The sequence below is a fragment of the Halichoerus grypus genome, chromosome 4 (assembly GCF_964656455.1).
Source record: "Halichoerus grypus chromosome 4, mHalGry1.hap1.1, whole genome shotgun sequence".
Lineage (NCBI taxonomy): Eukaryota > Metazoa > Chordata > Mammalia > Carnivora > Phocidae > Halichoerus > Halichoerus grypus.
Genome location: NC_135715.1, coordinates 135,402,041 through 135,422,638, shown reverse-complemented (window position 1 = coordinate 135,422,638; position 20,598 = coordinate 135,402,041). Strand labels below are relative to the sequence as shown.

At 41.0% G+C, this 20,598-nt stretch overlaps 1 protein-coding gene across 12 annotated transcripts in view; it reads right to left on the bottom strand.

The window, feature by feature from the left end:
* Window positions 1-20,598, bottom strand: part of RAPGEF4 (Rap guanine nucleotide exchange factor 4) — a 283,628-nt gene that overhangs the window by 201,647 nt on the left and 61,383 nt on the right. For 8 of the 12 annotated variants that reach the window (XM_036084822.2, XM_036084824.2, XM_036084825.2 and 5 more), the window contains one exon: window positions 11,328-11,474. The exons of 2 other annotated variants lie outside the window; for them this stretch is intronic. In XM_036084822.2, the coding sequence (XP_035940715.1) occupies window positions 11,328-11,474 (147 nt within the window). Of the gene's footprint in view, window positions 1-4,526; window positions 4,756-11,327; window positions 11,475-20,598 lie in introns of those variants that run through there. 2 more of the 12 variants (XM_036084839.2, XM_036084841.2) reach the window with 2 other exon arrangements.

The window sequence follows — 20,598 nt, the reverse complement described above, 5'->3', positions numbered from 1 at the left end:
CAAAAATGCCCTCCAAACAAATAAAGTAAAACCCTCAACAAATAGCAAAGACCTAAAAATGAAAAGCCATTTTCATTAACACTTATTGCTAAGAGCTGTGCTTGCCCCAGAACTATTAAAGAGGTAGATATAATTCTGGACAGTGAAGAAAAGAAAACAAACAGTTACAGATGCTCAAAAAACAGGACTCACTTGGGGTGCCTGGGTGGCTCAGTCAGTTAAGCATCCGATTCTTGGTTTCGGCTCAGGTCATGATCTTAGGGTCATGAGATTGAGGCCCAAGTTGAGCTCCATGCTCAGCAGGGGGAGTCGTCTTAAGATTCTTTCCTTCTCCCTCTGCCTCCCCCTCCGCAATAAATAAATAAATAGAATAGAAATAAAAAAGAGGACTCACTTCACTAACTTCAGAAGGTATCCCAGTAACACTCATCTTTCACTCAGACTCAAAGCTTAGAGCAGTGTTTGGGGAGTAGGGAGGGGGCGGGTAGGGTAGTGGGATCTAAGGGCTGGAGGGTTCCACCATCAAATCACGGGGATCTTCAAAGAAACTGAAGCAGAAGAGCAGTGGAAGGGACACAGGTCATGGTACAAATATGCAGAAAAGAAATCTTAAGAAAATTTTGTTACAGTTGCTAAAATAAGGTTATAAGAGATAGGTTATGACATAGATGTTATAAGAAACAATTGGAGCGGGGTGCCTGGGTGGCTCAGTCGTTAAGCATCTGCCTTCGGCTCAGGTCATGATCCCAGGGTCCTGGTATCGAGCCCCACGTCAGGCTCCCTGCTCAGCAGGAAGCCTGCTTCTCCCTCTCCCACTCCCCCTGCTTGTGTTCCTTCTCTCGCTATCTCTCTCTGTCAAATAAATAAATCTTAAAAAAAAAAAAAGAAACAATTGGAGCCAATATATGAATTTGTAAGAGCATTTATAAATGTTTTGAAGCAGAAGAGAGAAGCAATAAAAAAAGTTTTTAAAACTCATTCAATTCATGCAGACAGCACCACTGACTAAAACACTATTACTGCCTATATCATGTGATTTTTCAAATCATCTAAAAATGAATATCTTTATAAAACAAATTAAAAAAATTTTAAGCCACAAAATAGCCTTTTTGTTGGCAATTTAATGGATTTAGAATTTATGTACTTTAAATTCATGAAAAATGAAAAGTCAAAAGACCAAGATAAAATATTTGCAGGAATTACAACAAAGGGTTAATGTCTTGGCCAAATAAAGCATTCATATAAACTGATAAATAAATGCCAATATATGGGTGAGTAACATGGTCGCTGAAAGAGGAAATATAATCAGAAAAGAAATGTATAAGAAAATCTCAACCATCCCAGCAGTAATCAGAGAAACACAATGACAATAAAGTGTCTCTTATAATGGAGGAAAATATGTAACGGTCATGCTGGCCATGGCTGGATATAATAGGCATGCTCAACTACTCCTGGTGGCAGAATAAAAGCTACTGAAAATAAATGTGGTCATATTTATCAAGAGACATAAATGTTTTCATACCCTTCAACTTAGTATTCTTTTTCTGGGAATTTATCTTAGAGAAGTGATTCTCAAAGTATAGTCCAGGGACAGGTCAGGGATCTCAACATTCTCAGGGGGCCCATGAGCTCAAAACTCTCTTCAAAATAGTGCTATCTTATTTGCCTTTTTCACTCTCATTCTCTCACAAAGGTACAGTGTGGAATTTTCCAGGAGCTACATGATGTGTAACGACACGATTGTTCTGACAGATAAGAGAATGTGTGCTTATAGGATGGTGGAATTTGGGGGGTGGGGTGGATTTTGCACTTGATTCTCACACTTTCAATAACCAGACCACACAGGCAACCTCTAAACACAAACCCTCAAACGAAAAACACCACTCACTGTATCTCTAAAGTACTGATTGCCATTATTACTTAAATCTGGCAGGAACCCCAATTTGGAAGTAGAATGTCTATATGAGAGAAGGAAAAATTACACTAGGAGATTTAACACAAACAAGGAATAAACATATTGTTCAATCATAGAGCCTTAGCACAGAAAAAAAATTCCAGGCAGGTAAATGCAGAAGCAGATGCAAAGGGGCACAGTGCCCATTTAGCAAAGCCCACTGCTGGAAGACAGAGGTTCTTAGCCCTGGCTGCCCAGCAGGCCCCTCTGGCGAGCTTGAAGAAGCCACTGATGCCCAGGGCCCCTCTTCTAGAGATTCTGGTTTCATAGTTCTAGGGAGGGCCCACACATGGGAATTTTTAACTAGCTTTCCAGGTAATTCTAATGTGGAACTAGTTTTAAGAATGACAACTGTGAATGATGAAAGATATCAAAAAGTTCTTGCCTTTCCAATGATATCATCTGATACAGTATGAACTGTTGTCTATACTTTATACTTTCCATTCACATAATTTGTGGCTTTGCCTTCTTGAATTTGCAAACCAAAAGGGAAGGAGAGGGGCACTAAATTTTCCAATTCATAAGGCACCTCAGTTATCAATCAACATTAACTTGGAGCACTCCTGACAGCAAGGCAGGATTTAAGTAAAGCTATCTTTACATTTACAAATAGGTGGCCCAGGAGCTGGAGAGCTTTCCAAAAAGTGATCTAGCAGAGGTGGGTTAAACCAGGAATAGATCAGAATTTCAGGCCAAGCCACCTGACCACATCAATAACCTTTAGAAGGTCTGTCTTGCATTTAAGGTTTGGGCCAGACAGCTCAGAACACTGAGGTTAGTAAGACCAACGACAGGCAAACCTGCAGGAATTCGGAGAGGCTGACTTTGTGACAGATTTCCTGCTGCCCCTTCCTCGGTGACAGACACCCTGCCCCAGTGACTGGGCTCTAACCTCTCCGCAGCAGCCTGGAGACTATGCAGGAGTGGAATTCGGCCCAATGAGAACAGAAAAGTCCCATGACCACAGGGCTTCCTACACATAAAGAGCTTAACAATATCCCCCAGTCCACACCACGAGTTCCTTCTGAGTCTCAAGTTCTTAAAGTTTTCCCAGCTAGAACTGCCTTTGCCCGCGGGACCCATTAAACCTCAGAGCGGATTTCTCCAGATGATGACTGAACAACAAACAAAATACAAAGCCAGGCATTTGGGAATGCAACACATGACACCCTCAGAGGGCAGGCCGACCCCTATCCAAGCCTGCCCAGGCGCCTATCACAGGAGGAGAAGACAGAACACAGCACAATAGGAGTGAAGAAGGCCTGCCTCTTCTGTGCGGTCAGCCCCTTGGGACACGACAGCCTCAAATGCTATAATTTGGTTAACTGACCCCAATCCTTTAGGGATGCTGAAAAACGGCCCTGTTAGCCACAGAAGAATTCAGACCCCGATTTCTTTGTCTTCGTTCAAAATGATACTCTGGATGGAAATGAATCTCTCTCTGCCCTCCCCCGGATGTCCTCCGGCACACTGGATCTTCCTTAGAGTACTTTCCAGTTTGTCTTACATTAGGGTGATTTGTATTTATGCCTGTCTGTCTTCCTCACTAGATGGTAAACCAGAAGGACAGACATGATACATTTTGCACCTCCGCGTGGTGGGAATGAAGTATATGTTTGTTGAATACGACTGGAGTTTCTAAAAGATGAAATTTTCATAAGTGGCATCAATTAACATGGAGTTGAGAAGCTCCTTAGCAGCCACGCAGAGTGGTAGGTTCGCTGGGAGAGTAATGAGGGCCACTGCAAGATAAAAGTACAGGGGGGTGGGTGGTGGGAGGCAGTGAGGGGTCAAAGGTGACTGGCAAATGCACCGCCATGCGAGACATTTCAGAACCTCTGCTAACAACAGCTTCTACAGGATCCTAGTATCTGGTGCACACTCCTGAAATGAACACCCAGAAGAGCACCAGTTAGGAAGCGATGACTACTGCTTACAGCACGGGGCCAACAGGCCTACCCGCAGCATCTGGACATTGCTGGCACCTGCCAGCCAAGCCTTGATCTGCTCAGACCCCCGATCATCTTCTGAGAAATAGTGAAATCATAGCTTGTGGAGCTGGTATGACTTCAAGTCATCAATAATGTAACAGAGTTCCCATAAACACTAAGGAATTCATATAGTCAGAGCTGCAGGCAAGATACCCACTGAGCGTCCAGGGGATGAAATACCATCACTTCCGATCTGTTTCCTTGTCCCAAATTCATTTTTAATATGTGCCATTCAAATATGTCATCAGATAAATACATACATTTAACATTAATGTGATAAATGTAACTGACTAGTTATGAACAACTATCTTTGTTTATATAGAAACATATTTAAGATCATCAGGCTAAACAAACATACCCTTCACAATCAGAAAAAGATGAGCTGCCATTCCTCCCTCCACACACACGCATCACAAATAAAGATGAAATCAAATTATGTCAGTCCCGTTGTACATATTTAGGTCTGGTGGAACATAATTAGCAAAGCCAGAGATGTTTCACAGTATAATTCCTCAAACCAAAATGCAAACTGTGACATACAACATTTCCCCACCAAAGAATAAAAAAAGAACCATTCTGACCTTGTAGGGCATATGTCCTTCTTTTCCTGTCTCTCAAAGTTCCCGAATATCCAGTGAATATCTGTCCTTTATTTGGACAGCAAAATACACCTTCATTGCCGATAATTCCTTGTTTGTATCTATCAGTGTTAAAAGGATCTCAGTCCAGTGCTGGTGGTTCTCCAGAAAAGCTCAGGCAGCCAAAGGCAATAGGAAAAGACTTCCTATATACATACACATATATTTAACTTAGTTACCTCCTAATAACTTCACTCCCTTCCTTTCTGGATTTGAGGACAGAGGAGTGAGACCCTGGAGCAGACATAAGGTCCAAGTCATCAGAGCAGGCTTCCGCTTGGTTTAAAAGAATCACAACTGCGAGGAGAGTCAAGAGAACCAGCCAACAGGATGTGTGTGGCTGGAGTTCCTGGCATGAAATCTTGGCTTTCATGTTTATTTTTGGATGTATTTTTCTTAGCCCTTTGATGCAAATTTCTGGCCTGGGAAGTAACCCTACGGTATAAGCTCCAAAGTTGCCAAAAGTAAGCACAGACTTCTGACTTGGGAGAAAGCACGTCCCTTGGCTTTTAGGTTCCAGCCAGTCCTCAGATGAGAGCGTGGGTCCCTGTGCACTAACAGGCAGGCAAGGGGCTGCCTGTCTGAGGATGGGTCATGCAGTCCTGCCTCACTGCCCAGGGCCACTAAAACATTTACCTGAGATACCAGCCCACCTTGGAAGCCTCCCATTAAAGTAAGAGTGAAACAATTTGAAATTGTGTACATGCTAAATAGAGTAATAAAACCACCCAAAGGACTTCGGAGATTTTTATGTTCTGATATTGTTTTAAGTATTTGGCTTTAATTTTTCTGACAGCCCGAGACAGACAGGAACATCAAGTCTATTCAAGCAGGAGCAGATGCCTCTGAGAAGTATATTATTCTAATAAGGATTTTAAAGTGCATCAACAAAGACTAAGCTGCTGTTATTTCAATACTTCCTATTCTCACAGTGACTTGAAAGATTATTAATGGAAAAGAACTTTTTATCCCTGCATAGTCCAAGAAAAGGCAGTGAATGGAAATAATTAAAAAGCTTTTCAGTCCCACAACTGCCAAGATATCTGGTAGAATCGAGAAATAAAACACTCTGAAAATCAGGGAGTAGAGATAGATGTAAAAATATTTCTGCAACAATATTCATACTCTTAGAAATATTCCTGTTTTGGGGCACCGGGGTGGCTTAGTCGGTTAAGCATCTGCCTTTGGCTCAGGTCATGATCCCAGGGTCCTGGGATGGAGCCCCATATCGGGCTCCCTGCTCAGCAGGAAGCCTGCTTCTCCCTCTGCCACGCCCGTGCTTGTGTTCCCTCTCTCGCTGTGTCTCTCTGTCTCAAATAAATAAATAATCTAAAAAAAAAAAAAGAAATATTCCTGTTTACAAATTGCATTCTTTTGCTAAGACAGAACATGCACTTATTTCCTCATTTTACCATTCAGTTTTATATCCCATAAAGCATGAAATAGATTTTTGGTCACTTACTGATATTTACTGAGGCCACAGACACATTTGGGGAATAAACTCTCCTGTATCAATCATTACGTCTGAGCAATGGTTCTCTGTGACATGGGATCCCCTGGTTAGAATAAAATCACAATGTATGCCAAGAAGTTTCTGGGTAACAATTACAGCTAAGAAATCACTTTTATTATGGAATGGGTCAGACTATAAATTTAAAATATTGCTTTTTTTTAGGCTCTGTAGTTTTATTGCTGTCTTTAAATTTCGAATGATTTATTCATAAATACGTATTATTATTTTGAACATGCTCAAACATGGCTCACAAGGAAGGAAAGCTTTTGGCCAGATGATGTTCATGCAATTGAAGCACAGCTAAGCGGATGGTAGACCACTATTTCAAGGACCTCTTAGTAGTGTCTCTTATGAATTTGATCGAGAGTGCCTCTTGAATCTACTTCTCTGAATACACTGGACTCACCTCATCATTCAATTTCATGTATTTGGAATAGTCGATGTACAGATGTCAAAAGATGCTGCAAAGCTGAAAGCATCTTCATACAGACACGAGTTAGATAGAAAGTCAACAAGAAAAGCAAAAAAACCCCTTGTTGTAGTCATTTGTAACTACTGGAAACCTTATCCTATATGTGCTGCAAAGAAATTCATGGATTTGGACAGTAAATCAGTTCTTTATTTAGTCCAAGAGCCACCAGCAGTCATAAATACCCACAATCTTGGATCAAATATTAATAATTGGCTTAAAACTCGCAAGCCTACCTTTCACTACTCGGCCATTTAACTTTCTCACTGAGGGTATGCAATGCCACTAGTGCCAAAGAGTTGAACTTACGGCTGTCTCAAGAACCAAACATGGTGGGGGCGCCTGGGTGGCTCAGTCAGTTAAATGTCTGCCTTCGGCTCAGGTCATGATCCCAGGGTCCTGGGATGGAGCTCCGCGTTAGGCTCCCTGCTTCTCCCTCTGCCTCTCCCCCTGCTTGTGCTCTCTCTTTCTCTGTCAAATAACTAACTAACTAAATAAAAATCTTTAAAAAAAAAAAAAGAATTAAAAAAAAGAACTAAACATGGTATTCCAAGACTTTGCAATCAATTTTCTTCCGAATGAAATTCAGAAACAGAACTATCTCCTGTCTCCTCTCCTCTTCTTTCTCTCTACATCCCCCAAATGCTACTGAAAAATGAGATGCTTTATACCCTGGTTCATATATTTTATTAAGTTTTAATACCACAGAGGCGTAAGAAGGGGGATGCATTATTGACCAACTCTGAATAAATTTACCATAATTCACTTATGTTAAGAAAACATGACTTTGTTTTAAGATGGAGCAACCCAATGCTCTCAAATCTGACCATAAATTAGCAACTGAAACAAAGCTGCTACCTCAGTTACATCTTGGGGAATACTTTCTCTGATGTATTTGTAGAGGCTATTGAATAATGCTTCTGGTTACATTTATGGGAATAACTTTTTTAAATACACTGGGTGCTACCAATTTAACTTACAACATAATAGACAATATAAAGCAAGAGGTATCTGGGATGAAATTAAATAGGATTTCAAAATCTCACATGTAGTTCTCTGAGTATGTTCTCTTCCTGCAGAGAGCCGATGAAACTTGCCTTTGGTCAGGAAAGGAAGCAGGATTCCCTAGCTTTGTGTTGCCATTAAAGTCCCAAGTGGAAGATTTAAAATAGACTGTTTGCTCAGCCTATTAAAGAGCTACTTGTAGGCTGGGCTACCTGACAGTGGCTACAGATCTTAATTTTTAGAGTTAGAAGAAGTAACTCAGAATTCCGGCCCTCGCGTTTTATCTTTCGGCCCCTTTAAGTGACAACAGGGCACAGATAAGGAGACAAAGCTAAACAAGAGGGTGCTTGATATACAATGGACCCACCGTAACATTCTTCAAAAGTAAGTAGTCAAATGAGATGAACATGCAAATTTAGATGCTTGATTCAGGTTATCTAATTTTTACTATTTCTAACCTATAGCCCAACACTGAGCTCCTTACCTTGCCAACAAGAGAGGCATTATCCAGCTTACCTTTCTGCTGCTTTCTTCCCACTATCTCACAGTTCAGTAAGGCTCCTACCTGAACCTTTCCTGACATAATCCTTTCCTTTTAATGTTTGGCAGGCAGATCTAACTTAGGTTTCAGCTGACAGTGCGAGCTTGAATTTTAATTTTGCTAATGAGTATTATTTACTAGTGTAATAAATGGCTGAGTCATAAACTCTATTATCTGACATAATCAAGGAACAGGTATTCTGAATATCAGATATTTTGCTGGCAGATCAGTGTTATATATGTCATCAATGGACCACTCATTCAAATAGAAATAAAATCTATTTAATGATAAGATATATTATACTCTGAAATAATATTATGACTTGGTAGGTTATTTTCTGTATTCTCCAAGTAGAACAGAAGCCTTTGCTGGAGAGCAGGAACTCGGCCAATCTTATTTGCTGCTATATCCACACCTGACACACAGGAGATACTCAATGAATATTTGTTGGAGAACGAATGGTAGAATAAACTTAAGTCAATCTTTTTTATTTAGAAGGTAATTTAGAATTTTACGAGGTCTTAGGATTATCACGTAGTGTAGGTGCACAATTGTGCCCATTAATAAAGTTCTGACTCACAGAGATTGCTAGATAATGGAGTTTCTTGCATTTTCATTTTAGCCAGTTAAAATGTTGACTGAGCATGTAGTTTGCACTCTGTACTTAGTTCCACGAACAGGCAAATAAAATGAAGTATCTGACTAATCTCTTACTCACTGTGAGGTTCAGTCCTCCACCTGTAAAATAAGAAGTCAGACAAAAACTCTGTTCCTTCTTTTCAGCTCACTTAAGTCACTGACAGGGGAGATCAGAAGTCTGCTCTGAGGTCACAGATGAAGGGTTGTGCCCACCAAGCTGGAGAACCACATGACAAGGTTTGGGATACCAAAGACCACCCTCAATATCAATACCCCCATTTAGTAATTTTCCTTTAAGGGAAATATCTGTGGAAAAGAGCCCTAAAATGTACTCAAATGCAATCAAACGACAGGATCACACTAATCAAACTAACGCATCACCCATAGTAAAGCATCCAGATGTGATGAGCCTCCTGATGTACTCAGTATCACCTTTGACCTTTTCTTGCCAAAAAATGTTTGATTTGATCTCATCAAGCTTTTAGCTTTAACTTCCATTTATAGGAAGCCCTGGGGTAGGGGTACAAAAAGATACCATGAGAAAACAATCAAACAAATCTTGAATTTGGGAGAAACTGACCTGGCCTTTTTAACAAGTCAATGTCATGGGGAGAAAGAGAGAGACAGAGAGGGGTAAGGAGGGAGGGAGGGAGGGAGAGAGAGAGAGGGAGGGAGAGAGAGAGAGAGAGAGAGACAGACTGACTGAGCTATAACAACCAAATGTAATATGTGGTTCTTTATTTGAACCTGGTTTGAAATAAAACAGATTTAAAAGATAGTTATTGAATAAATATTTATTTATTTATGGGTATTCATGGGGAAGTTTGAACTGTGGACTCGGTATTAGATATTAGGGTATTATCTTTAGTTTTGTTAAGTGAAATAATGGTATTATGGGTATGTAGCAGGGTATTCTAACTTTTTGGAGATTATGCTGAATATTTATGATGAAATGTCATAATGTCTGTCATTGACCTTGAAGTGGTTCAGCAAAAAAAAACCAAAGATGAAACAAATATGGCTATATGTTAGCAACTGCCAAAGTAAGTGGGGATGTTTGTTTGGGTGTTCATTGTATTATCCTTTTGGATTTTCTGTATGTTTGACAATTTTTCTAATAACAAATTTTTAAAAAATGTTCACAGGTAGGAACTTCTCAGGAACTTCCTTCATAGTACTGAGGGCTCCTAATTAAAATAAAACTTTAAATATTTCCACAAACCATCCTCAATGAGCAACTTGAAAAAGTCATAACAGACAAAAGCAGTTATAATGACATACATCACAGGTGGAAATCATTTTTGTTCTTAAACCAGTTTTCCAAATTTTCTTTTTTGGAAAAGACTTTTTCAGTTTACCTTTTAAACATGAAAGATCCAAAAAAAAAAAAAAGACTTATTTGCCTCAAGCTTGGTCCCTTTTAATTGACAGAAAACCTCTCCGCACACACCTCATGCAAACCTACTTTGGCTTTGCCTTCCTAAAACTAGCTTTTGTCTCTGAACTTTACAGAGCAGTTGGAGCTCTTTAATATTTTCTAAGAGGAACATTTCAAACAAGCAACCCCGCAATTTATTCACTACTGCCAAGAATAAAAGTAACAGGTTTCACCACCAAGGCCTTCCAAGGCTTTGCAGGACTTTTAAGGCAAAGCATCACTCATTCACCTGCAGGTTTGCTCCCTTAATGCATCTGTCATTTGTTTGGCTCTGGAGGAAACTATTTGATTACATAAAATTCTTTTTAGATCAAGTTTAAAATCTTAGCCACACCGGGACAAGTTGCAAAGCCTGCCAGCTCGATGCGTTAACACTTGGACATACTGAGCCAAGGACAAAGATAAGGAACAACCACAGGTTAAAATCAGAAGCTTGCAGAACTGAAAAGGAATGAGTGTGAAAGATGCAAGGCTTAGCTGGGCCTTTCTAAGTGCTCCACTTGCCATTACTGCATATAAGATGATTTATTCCCCCTACTTCTTGTAAATGAGTGCAGTACCCTAAGGGGCGCTGGTAAGCAGCGGTAAATGCAAAAGCCACCAGCACCCATTGCATCCATCCACTGCTGTGCCACCTATGCATTTTGAGGTTGGCAAGTAACCAAACATCTTTATGTCCCTCATTTCCATACCTTATTACAGGGCCCATCATTTTTAAAAGCATTTAACCGAAGCAGATGTTAACCCCATTCATTCCACTTTACCAGGGAACATGTCAACGATGATTTTTAAAATGCAAAAGAAAATGTCAAAGTATTTTGTTCCCTGGTTAAGAATACATCTGTGGAATAGGAGGGAGGAAATACATAAAACACTCTATGGTCATTCAAGAAATAATTATAAGGTATGTCAAACTACAGAAAATTGAGCAAGCACTAAATTAAAAAAAAAGGGGGGGATGTCTTGTGTCAAAATGGCTTTTTCACTCACTCATTTCAAAAACAAGTTTTGAAAATTAAATTCCATCCACTGGCTCAGAACAGAACACATTAAGGCTTGACTGTAATGCCATTATCCATGTGGCAGCTCCCTTTCTTTTCTGCAACTACATTAATTGACAAAGAAGCCTTGGGGCTCACCTCCCATAGAGCCTTGAAGTCCTTCTGCTCGATGCGGAGCAGTTCACTGCTCTCCCTAGTAACGATGGTCGCATGGCGGGGTGTGTTGTCCAGAATGGACTCTCCGAAGGCTGTCCCAATTCCCAGAGTACAGATGGTCACTGCATCCTGAGAATCCCCAAAATTGGTCATTAGAAAATTAAACATTTAACTGATATGGGTGAGTTGTCTTTTCTTTGAATTTAAGCATAATTTATACAAAATAAAGCACTTGATTCAATTGCACAGTCTGACAAGTTTTGACAAATATATACTCCGGTGTAATCACCAACACCAACAAAATCAAGGCATACAACATTCCTATCACCCCGAAATTCCCCGCGTACCCTTTTCCAGTCAGGACCCTCCCATCAGAGATAATCAGTGTTCTGATTTCTAGCACCATAAAGGAGTTTGGCTGGCTTTATTATTATTTTTTAAGATTTTATTTATTTATCTGAGAGAGAGAGAGATCACAAGTAGGAGCGAGGGGTAGAGGGAGGAGCAGACTCCCCATGAGCAGGGAGCCTGATGCGGGACTTGATCCCAGGACCCTGGGATCACGACCTGAGCCGAAGGCAGATGCTTAACTGACTGAACCACCCAGGTGTCTGGAGTTTGGCTGGTTTTAAGATTTCATGTAAAAGGAGTCAGACAAGGAGCACTGAGTGGCTCAGTCCCAGTTAAGCGTCTGCCTTCGGCTCACGTCGTGATCCCAGGGTCCTGGGATGGAGCCCAGCGTTGGGCTCCCCGCTCAGCGGGGAGTCTGCTTCTCCCTCTGCCTCTCCCCTCTGCTCGTGCTCTCTCTCTTTCTCAAATAAATAAATAAAATCTTAAAAAAAAAAAAGAGTCAGACAATATGCCCTCTTTGGTGTCTGACTTCTTTTGCTCAACATAATGTCTGTAAGATTCATCCACATTGTCACACGGATCAGTAATTTTTTCCTCTTACTGACAAGTAATTTTCCATTGTGTGAATATGCCACAATTTCCTTATCCGTTGTCCTACAGGTGAACATTTGGGTTGATCCTAGTTTAGGGATATTATGAATAAAGCTGCAAGCGGTAACCTTGTTCAAGTCTTTCTGTGGACAGGATTATCTTTTTATATGACTACTATCTGTTTTAAGAAAAAAAGGAGGGAATCTTTTGAAAATGAACAGAGTTTTTTAGTGAGAGGATGCAGTTATGATATTTCAGTAGGTAACTGGAATCGGGATGCTGCCCCGTCAGCCTGTCTTGAAGAGATGAGGAAACTGAGGGCGGGGTGGTCGAGTCGCACGGCCCTGTCCACACACACAGTAAGGGATGCAGTCAGAGTCTAACCACGGCTCCCGACTGCAGATTCCAAGCTTTCTGTATCGTGCTGCCTCCTGCAGCCACAGCGGAGTCAGAACAGCTTCAGATGAGGTGCAGTGTGGCTAGTTCATAAAATGCCGTGAATCAATGATATAAACGTTTCTCAAGGTATACTAAAAAAAGTAATTTCCAATCTGCATGTGACATTGGTGATAATATTTGTATTTAATCCTAACTAGTTTCAAATAATGCAAATAGCTCCTCAAAATCACCTGGACATTAATTTTGCAGGGCATTATCAACTAACGGAGATACACGAGGGTAATCCTCCGAGTGAGAAAGCAGTTTTCCTTTCATGCATCTAATAGACGATACTAGGCAAATGTTATTAAGATCAAGTTAGTGACTCCGTAATCACATTACTAAGACAAATGCCCATAAGAATCCAGTTCCTTGAACCATAGCAAATTGTTTCTGCCCAGATATTACCATATAAAATTGTGTTCAGGAAAATAAAATCAATAACTCAGAAAAGGAAGAATGATTGGGGGGAAATGTAAGAATAGCCTGTTAATAAATTTTCCAGAGAGGCAGTTGCAAACAAATTCAGTCAGAAAAATATCCCCAGAACTGAAATATCAATATTCAGTGACTTAGTTACCTCTGAGTAATTTTAAAATTCTAGTAAAAGCACAAAAGGGATTATGATAAATCACAGACTTCCATAAATTCTCTAGACTATCAGGTTCCCTTGAGAGTCCCACTTGCCTACTTTCGCATCTGGACCCCTCAGAAAGGATTCTTTTGCCTATTTTATACTTCTCAGTGTAAAATTCTATTTTAAAACTTGACAGGGATGCACCATTAATATTAGTCCCACCACCCTCCACGTGGCTTAAATATCTAAGGTTATCCGCAAAGCATAAGGCAAAGGAACTAAGAAGATCTGTTATTTGTGAGCTGGTTATAGACTTTTTTGGATTGAACTATCTTCTCCTCTCTCACTTCCTATCCCTGACTACGTAGTTTGTCATCAAAAGGTATACAAAGAAAGACGTAGGCTGTGAAAGTCACATGAGCCCAGCTTCTTGCTAGTGAACAGCTCTTGTGATGGACAAAAATGGAAAGTGTTCTTGACTGTCCCCTGGAGAATTTAACATTCCCTGTGCCTTCCATAGCTAACATTAGTCCTGTTAGCACTGTTAGCACAAGTCACGGGTCAGGACCTCTGCAAGGGGACAGTCCCAGCCTCGGCCCTTTGATCGAGCGCCTCGGCTCATTTCCAGTGTCCCTCACTCTCCCACTGAATGTGGGATCCGTCCTTCCCACGTTTCCTCCTTCATATGTGATCTTCTTCAGTTTAAGGACACAGGGAGTCACAAAAACAAGATAGGATCTTGAAATTAGGACTGGAAAACCTCACCTGAAAGGAGCATTGCTTCTAAGTTCAAACTTAACTTTCAGCAGACTCAGTATTTTTAAGACAAATGCACTTAGAAAGCTGAATGGATTTGGGAAGTATGGATTGGGCACTGGGAAGAAGAAGGTCCTAAGAAGAACATTTTCACTCTAAAGATCAATCAGTACCTTTAGAGTCCATGGGTGCTATTTTCTGAATCCCAGACAGGGCATTGCAATGTGCTAAGAAGAGAATTATCAAAAAGAGAAATTTACATTCCAATGTCCTCTCATTTAGCAGAACCAAGATAGGTTGCTCAGCACGTACACTGAAAGGCAGGATGAATGTGAGTCCATGTGGTGTGTCCTTAAGTCTCTCACCTGTCAGTCAACCTGATCACTCCTTCTCCTATCCTCTAGAACACTTAATCACCCCCTTACCCTAAACAGTAAACATTCTACGGTGCGTCAGCAAGCAAGTGGATCTGTGTGTGTGAGCGGAGTACCGTGTGCCATGACTGGGCCAGGTGTCTTGACTACGATGCCTTATTTATTCCTCAAAACAGTTAAATGAGATAATTTATTTAAACTGCTTCACACAGAGCCTGACTCAAAAGAAGTGCTTAATAAACTGTGGATATTCTTATTGATGGTAATATTAAAACAATCCTGCAACATCATTGCTATTTCATAGGTTGAGGAAAATCAGGCCCAGAGATGTTCAGGAACATGTCCGGGAGCATGGCTAGCAAGCAGAAGAGTTAAGACTAGAACTAGTCAGTTTAATCACCTCTCCATATACCTCTTCAATTATCATAGGAAATTGAAGTACTGCTTGCCCAGGTTCAATAGGAAAAATCAATTAAAGTAATAATTAAACCCACAGAGGTTTTTTTTTCAATCAGCCAATCTATATATTTATTTATATATATTTATCTCTATATATTAAGTCCAAGTCTCCAGGAAAATAGAAAACAGCACTGCTCCCCCTCTAACCCTCCAATTCCAATACTGGGGTCTGTTTGACCCTCACCTAGTGGATCAAATCCAGTGCAGGCTGGGGCACCAACCCTCTTTCTCATTAGAAGAAATGTAAACAATCATTAGTTTTTCCCACTCTGATCCTGTGCCCCAGTTCTAATAACAGAGTTCCTACCTCAGTTGGGGAAACGGAGTTTCTGTCTTTCTACGACTCTCCCTTGGTCACCTGCCGGGTATCTTAATTCTTTTCAACATGGCCAACTGCCTGGTTCTGACAGCCCTCCCTGGGCCCCAGTCTCTCTCCAGCACCCTTCTGCAGCCAGGCCTGTTCATCAGCACACCTGGCTGCCTGCTTCCATCACTGGGCCTGCTTCCTGATTCCCTGCCCATCATGTGACCACTAGTTAGACCTACTCAGCCCATTACCCTACTAACCTGGGGGCCATGCTGCTCCAGTGTTCAGCCTCCTCCCATGTCCTGCCCAGCATGCCTGAACATGCCGTCGAGACAGCTCCTACCTCCACCATGAGTGGCGTCCAGTTTCCAGGCTCTCCTCCTCTACCCAGCTAAGCACCAACTGAAATCCTGAACACTCTCTTGGCACCGTATGTGTTTCAGTGGGATAAGCTGGGTCTGGTTATCTCCATTCATAAAAGTTGGTGTCAAGTAAGTTAGCAAACATGTCAACAAAGCCGCCCTGATGGAAGGCAGGGGACACTGGGCAAAGGACACACACCTGGAAACGCCCAGAGTCAGAACACTCCGTCCATGGAGGGGAAAATCCCCTGTAGGCAGTGTGGTGAGGAAAGCAGAGCCTTGTAGACCTACATTCACAACTCTTCTCTGCCAATTCGTAGTCTTGTAGCTTTGGGTAGAATGATCCCAGGAAGCTCCATATCCTCATTTATGAAATGGGTACAATCTTTCTTACACGATTATTAGCAGGATTCAATATAAATAATATATAGAGTTATATATAATAATATATATATGTCTATATAGTAATATATAGACAATATATATATGGTTCCTTGCACATAGTAGATGCTCCATACATAATGGAAAAGATTATTTCTGCCTTAGTCATATTGATATACATGTATAGGGTAACTACGTTTCTAAAAAGCAAATTATATTTTTCTATTATTCAAAGAACAGAGAATCTCTACATTCATTTTGTGTTAATCTTCAATTAACGATGGTTTTTCAACACTTAAATTCCAAGTTTCTCTGTCTCCCGGTCTGATGTCAAGTGGTTTGAATGATCTGCAAAACACTTCAGCTCTCTGGGGGAGCTTGTATTCAAAGGAACCCTTCTGACGAATCCTGCTGTAAATCAAAGAATCCTTTTGTGCTGCTACTAATCACCCCTTAATTTGTCTGCTTTGTACATCTGAATTATGATATACTAGGTTTTCTTAAAGTAGGCGTTCTCATATGAAGCATTTTATTTGTTCATTGCATTATAAACATAGCTACACTAAGAAAGTAGGAATGGTGTTAAGAAAGCCAATAGCTATGTATCACCGATAACTGAGGTAATAAACATGTGTCTTACAAGTGTCTATACACATCCGCTGAAATCCAACTCACACGAGTTACAGACAATCGGATGAAATTTGAAATAACTAACAATCACCAAAACGGATGTAAGAATTCTCTGTGATAAGTACATCAAGATTTTTTCTTAACTGTCCTGTACCTTCAAGGGATATCAGATTTTTTAGTAAGCATATTTAAATCATTTCTATTAATGGCTCAAGAAAAATTAACTGTCTCATAGCATATCTACTGTTTTGACCACACAGTGGGTTTAACATCAAGGAACAAGTTGGTCCTTTAAGTGCGTAGACCCTGAAACATAAATTCTTACAAAGCACATATTTTGACGATTCTTATTTTAGGACTATAGGCAATACTTGCCATTAAGTTTGGTAGTGCCTGGGTTTATTTCATGAGCTTGAATTCAGTACTGGAATTTATTGAGTGCTCCAAGTCCTTTTAAAAAATAAAAATGTAATGGTACCTAATCTCTGAATTTGTCAAGACATTTAAAATTGTATGAGCTGTCTGAAGAATTTATGGCCAAGCGCAGAGGCAAAATACTTCTAAGTCCCATGTGTTCTTTCCTAACAGACAGCAAAGACAGGTTTGTCACTGTGACAGCACTTCGCTAGCATCGGAGCGTTAGACACAGCTCGATAAGATCGTTCAAGCTGGCTGCAGGAAGTTGCGCTGAGAACGGACTCGTATTAGCATTCTGATAACTGCATCAGAGGCTGGCCTCCCTGCAGCAGAGAGCCGGTCCTGCATCCACCCAAACAAAGAATTACATGGCAACAGAACTAACTACAGTGTGTGGGTGCCTCACGCAGGACGCTAGACAACCTCCTGATCGGCTCCTCACCAATAGCATAATCTGAGCAGACAAGTCACAGGAGATGCCAAACTACCACTATAGAGTTGGCAGCTTTCACGTTTCAGGGGCTCATTAAATGTGTTCAGAAAATGTTCCCCGGTGAGAGCAATGTTCTCTGAAAATAATGGGGTGAAATGAGAGTAAATGAGAGCATCAGACAGGCTAAGACAGAAAGACAGAGAAGGACAGAGAGAGCCACATGATAGAGAGACATGCCTGTCCTTCAAATTTCATAAACAAAAATCCAACACTTCACAAACATCTTTGATGGAGAGACAAAGAGAGGGTAAATAAAAGCACATTTTACTTTGGGGGAAGTACCAGTGAGAGAGTGTTTTCCAAAACTGGACTAAAAATTGCCAGAGAATGTCACAGAAACAGATGAGAGGGTGGATAACATACAAGTGCCTACAGCAGCCAGGACGGTCTGATCCCACAGAATGGCTGAACGATATTGACAGTTGAAGTCTGGCCATTCCAATACCGGGTACATTTCCTGCTTTCTCTATGCTAGCACTGCCCTCTTGTGATAAAAGGAGAGCATTGCAGGCATTGCAACGTTGGCGGTCCACTCTAGCAACAAATTTTTCCTGGAATTAGTAAGAAAAAAGTACCAGAACCCCTGCTCTGTGGCAAGCTTTGCATTAAGTGGTTTATAGACTTTAACTCATTACGGTAGGAATTATTATCCCCAACTTATAGGTAATCTCACTTGCCTAGGTCACACAGCAATGAAGTAGCAGAGAGGATTTGAGAAGAGGTTTGATTTTAACCACTATGTTGCATTAGGTAAACACACTTTAAATAAGCATCTATTACAGAGAAGTAGAAGTTTTAATGAATTAATACACCATCTTATTCTCTGTTTCGTAGCATGGACTCCTAGTCACTAAGCAGCCATGAGAAATTCTCCTCTCACGTGACTGGAAAAATATACTTTTTGGGTGCAAAGATTAATTATTAAAACTAATATATTTCTAGGATTTAAATATTTACCCCCATGCCAAAAAAAAAAAAAGCCATTCATTTATAAAATCTGCAGAGAAAAACAGGACCCTGTCTCTCTCTCTTTCTGAAATACACATACACACAGAGTTAAGTATGGTTGCCTATTTATTGCTTTTAAGTTTACTACTTACTGTGTATCACTTGTTCCAATGTTCACTTCTCACCCTGAATCCATTCAAATATTAATGAGATAAGAGTACACCCACAGCATTATTCATTCTAGTGGGAACGTAAAATCTCTAGCTTTTAGGCCATTAAGTTAAATAGGTATCCAAGACAGGCAGGTTCTGGAGCACCAGAGTTCAGCTGTGGGCGTCTGAAGGCGTTTGTGTCCCAGTTAGGCTTAGGTAAGAGACTGAGTGTGGGGACAGGTATCAGTGGGAATGGGGAGGATTAATCCTTGATAGGATTTGTGTTGCTAAGTGGAAATCTACATGAGCATGTGAGCCAGTTGGGATACCATGGGTTGGTGGCGAGGTCTGTCAGCAGGTCCCCTTGCTGAGCACTCTGAATTTCAAGGGGTAAGACAAAGAATGGCCAAGGCAGAAAAAGTACCCGGAAAGTTGGAAGAGGTGCTTCTGACAATTACACATGGACATGGGGTACGAGTGTTTGGGGAGTAGGTTTTGTTTATGGAGTAGTGGAAGCAATATAATTTATAGGAAGATATTTCCAAGGACAGCAGTCTCTAAAAGTTCATCAAAATAACAGGAACAGAACAGTCTGTGTTTTTCCCAGAATTCTCAGCACAAACACAGTTTCAGGGCCACAGCAAAAGAAATGAAAGCAATGTAGCACCAGCTCCTCAAGGAAGGTCTCTGAGAGGTAGGGCCCATTATCTCTTTCTTCATCCAGAGACTTTTGTCTCTCCCCTCCAGTCCACGCTTGAAGCCCAGACTGGGGGGGATTCACCTGGAGGGAAAGTAGGGAGGCAGGACAGTGTTGGCTTGGGGCTCTGGTGGGAAAGGCGTGTGTGAGAGAGAGAGAAGTTGGTTCCAACCAGCACTCAGTAGGATTTGATACCACTGTCTGATATGTCCTGAGTCAGGAGCAGACCCACAGGGTGAGACAGAGTCTGTCTGCTAGGTCATGCCTCCCCAGCTGGCAGACTTGTGGTCTCTAAACTCACTGGGTGGGCCAGCTCCAAGCAACACTGGGAGGTGAGCCATCCTCACTCCCCAGAGTCCAACGGCTTTTTGTCTCTATCCTCCCCTCCCAGGAAAGGCCCTGAAGTTTACAGTACCATTTAGTGGAGTCTTTATATTTTAATACTTTTCCCAAATGTGGAATCAACAGCTTTCTTTGTCAGAATCTTAGGCACCAGTGATCCAAGGGGGACAAAGAAGGATCTATACATCACCACCACCCACAGACACTAGAGGCTCTCGGGAGCAAGTGCCCTCTGAAGACCCCTTACAGACACCCAGGCAAATGGCTGCACGTGCTGGCTAAAGGTGAGCATGGCAAGAGCAGGCCATGGATTGGGTAAGGAAGGCATGGTGATCTCCAGCTCTGTGGGTCACCACTATGTCATCCTGAGCAGACCACTCATTCACCTGGGGCTTGAGCAAGATACAACACAGTTGGGTCTGCCTACTAGGGTGGCTCAAACAAAACAATGTAAAGTGAAATGCTTTCTAAATGCTAAGAGTTACTACCACTATGCTTCTAGCATGTCACCAATGAGAAGTAAGTATGACCCTCAACCTACAGTCCAAAGAATTCAAGAAGAGTCTGGCAAACCAATCATAAAGAAGGCAAGAAGCTGTGTTTTTTTAACCTAGTGAGCAAAAAAGTATAAGGGAATGATGGAAAAGGAGAAAAAGTAGTATTATATTAAAGCAGGCAGAAAGGTAATATAAATTTATGAGCCAAATAAAGTATTTGTGCTCTTTGTATTCTTCAAATTTATGTGTACTTTTATCTTCCTATCACCATATAAAAGAAATAGGGTGATTTTGTTCAGAAAAAAAATTCCATCAAATCAATAATGCCTAATAAATGTGTGACATAAAAATACTATATCAGAATCTGTGAAGGGTTTTCTTTCTTATGTGCTCCTTATTTCAATTACTGGCATCACCACCTACCTCTTCCTCTGAGTCAGGATCCCCACTTTCCCTCAGCCCCCATACATCCCATCAACAC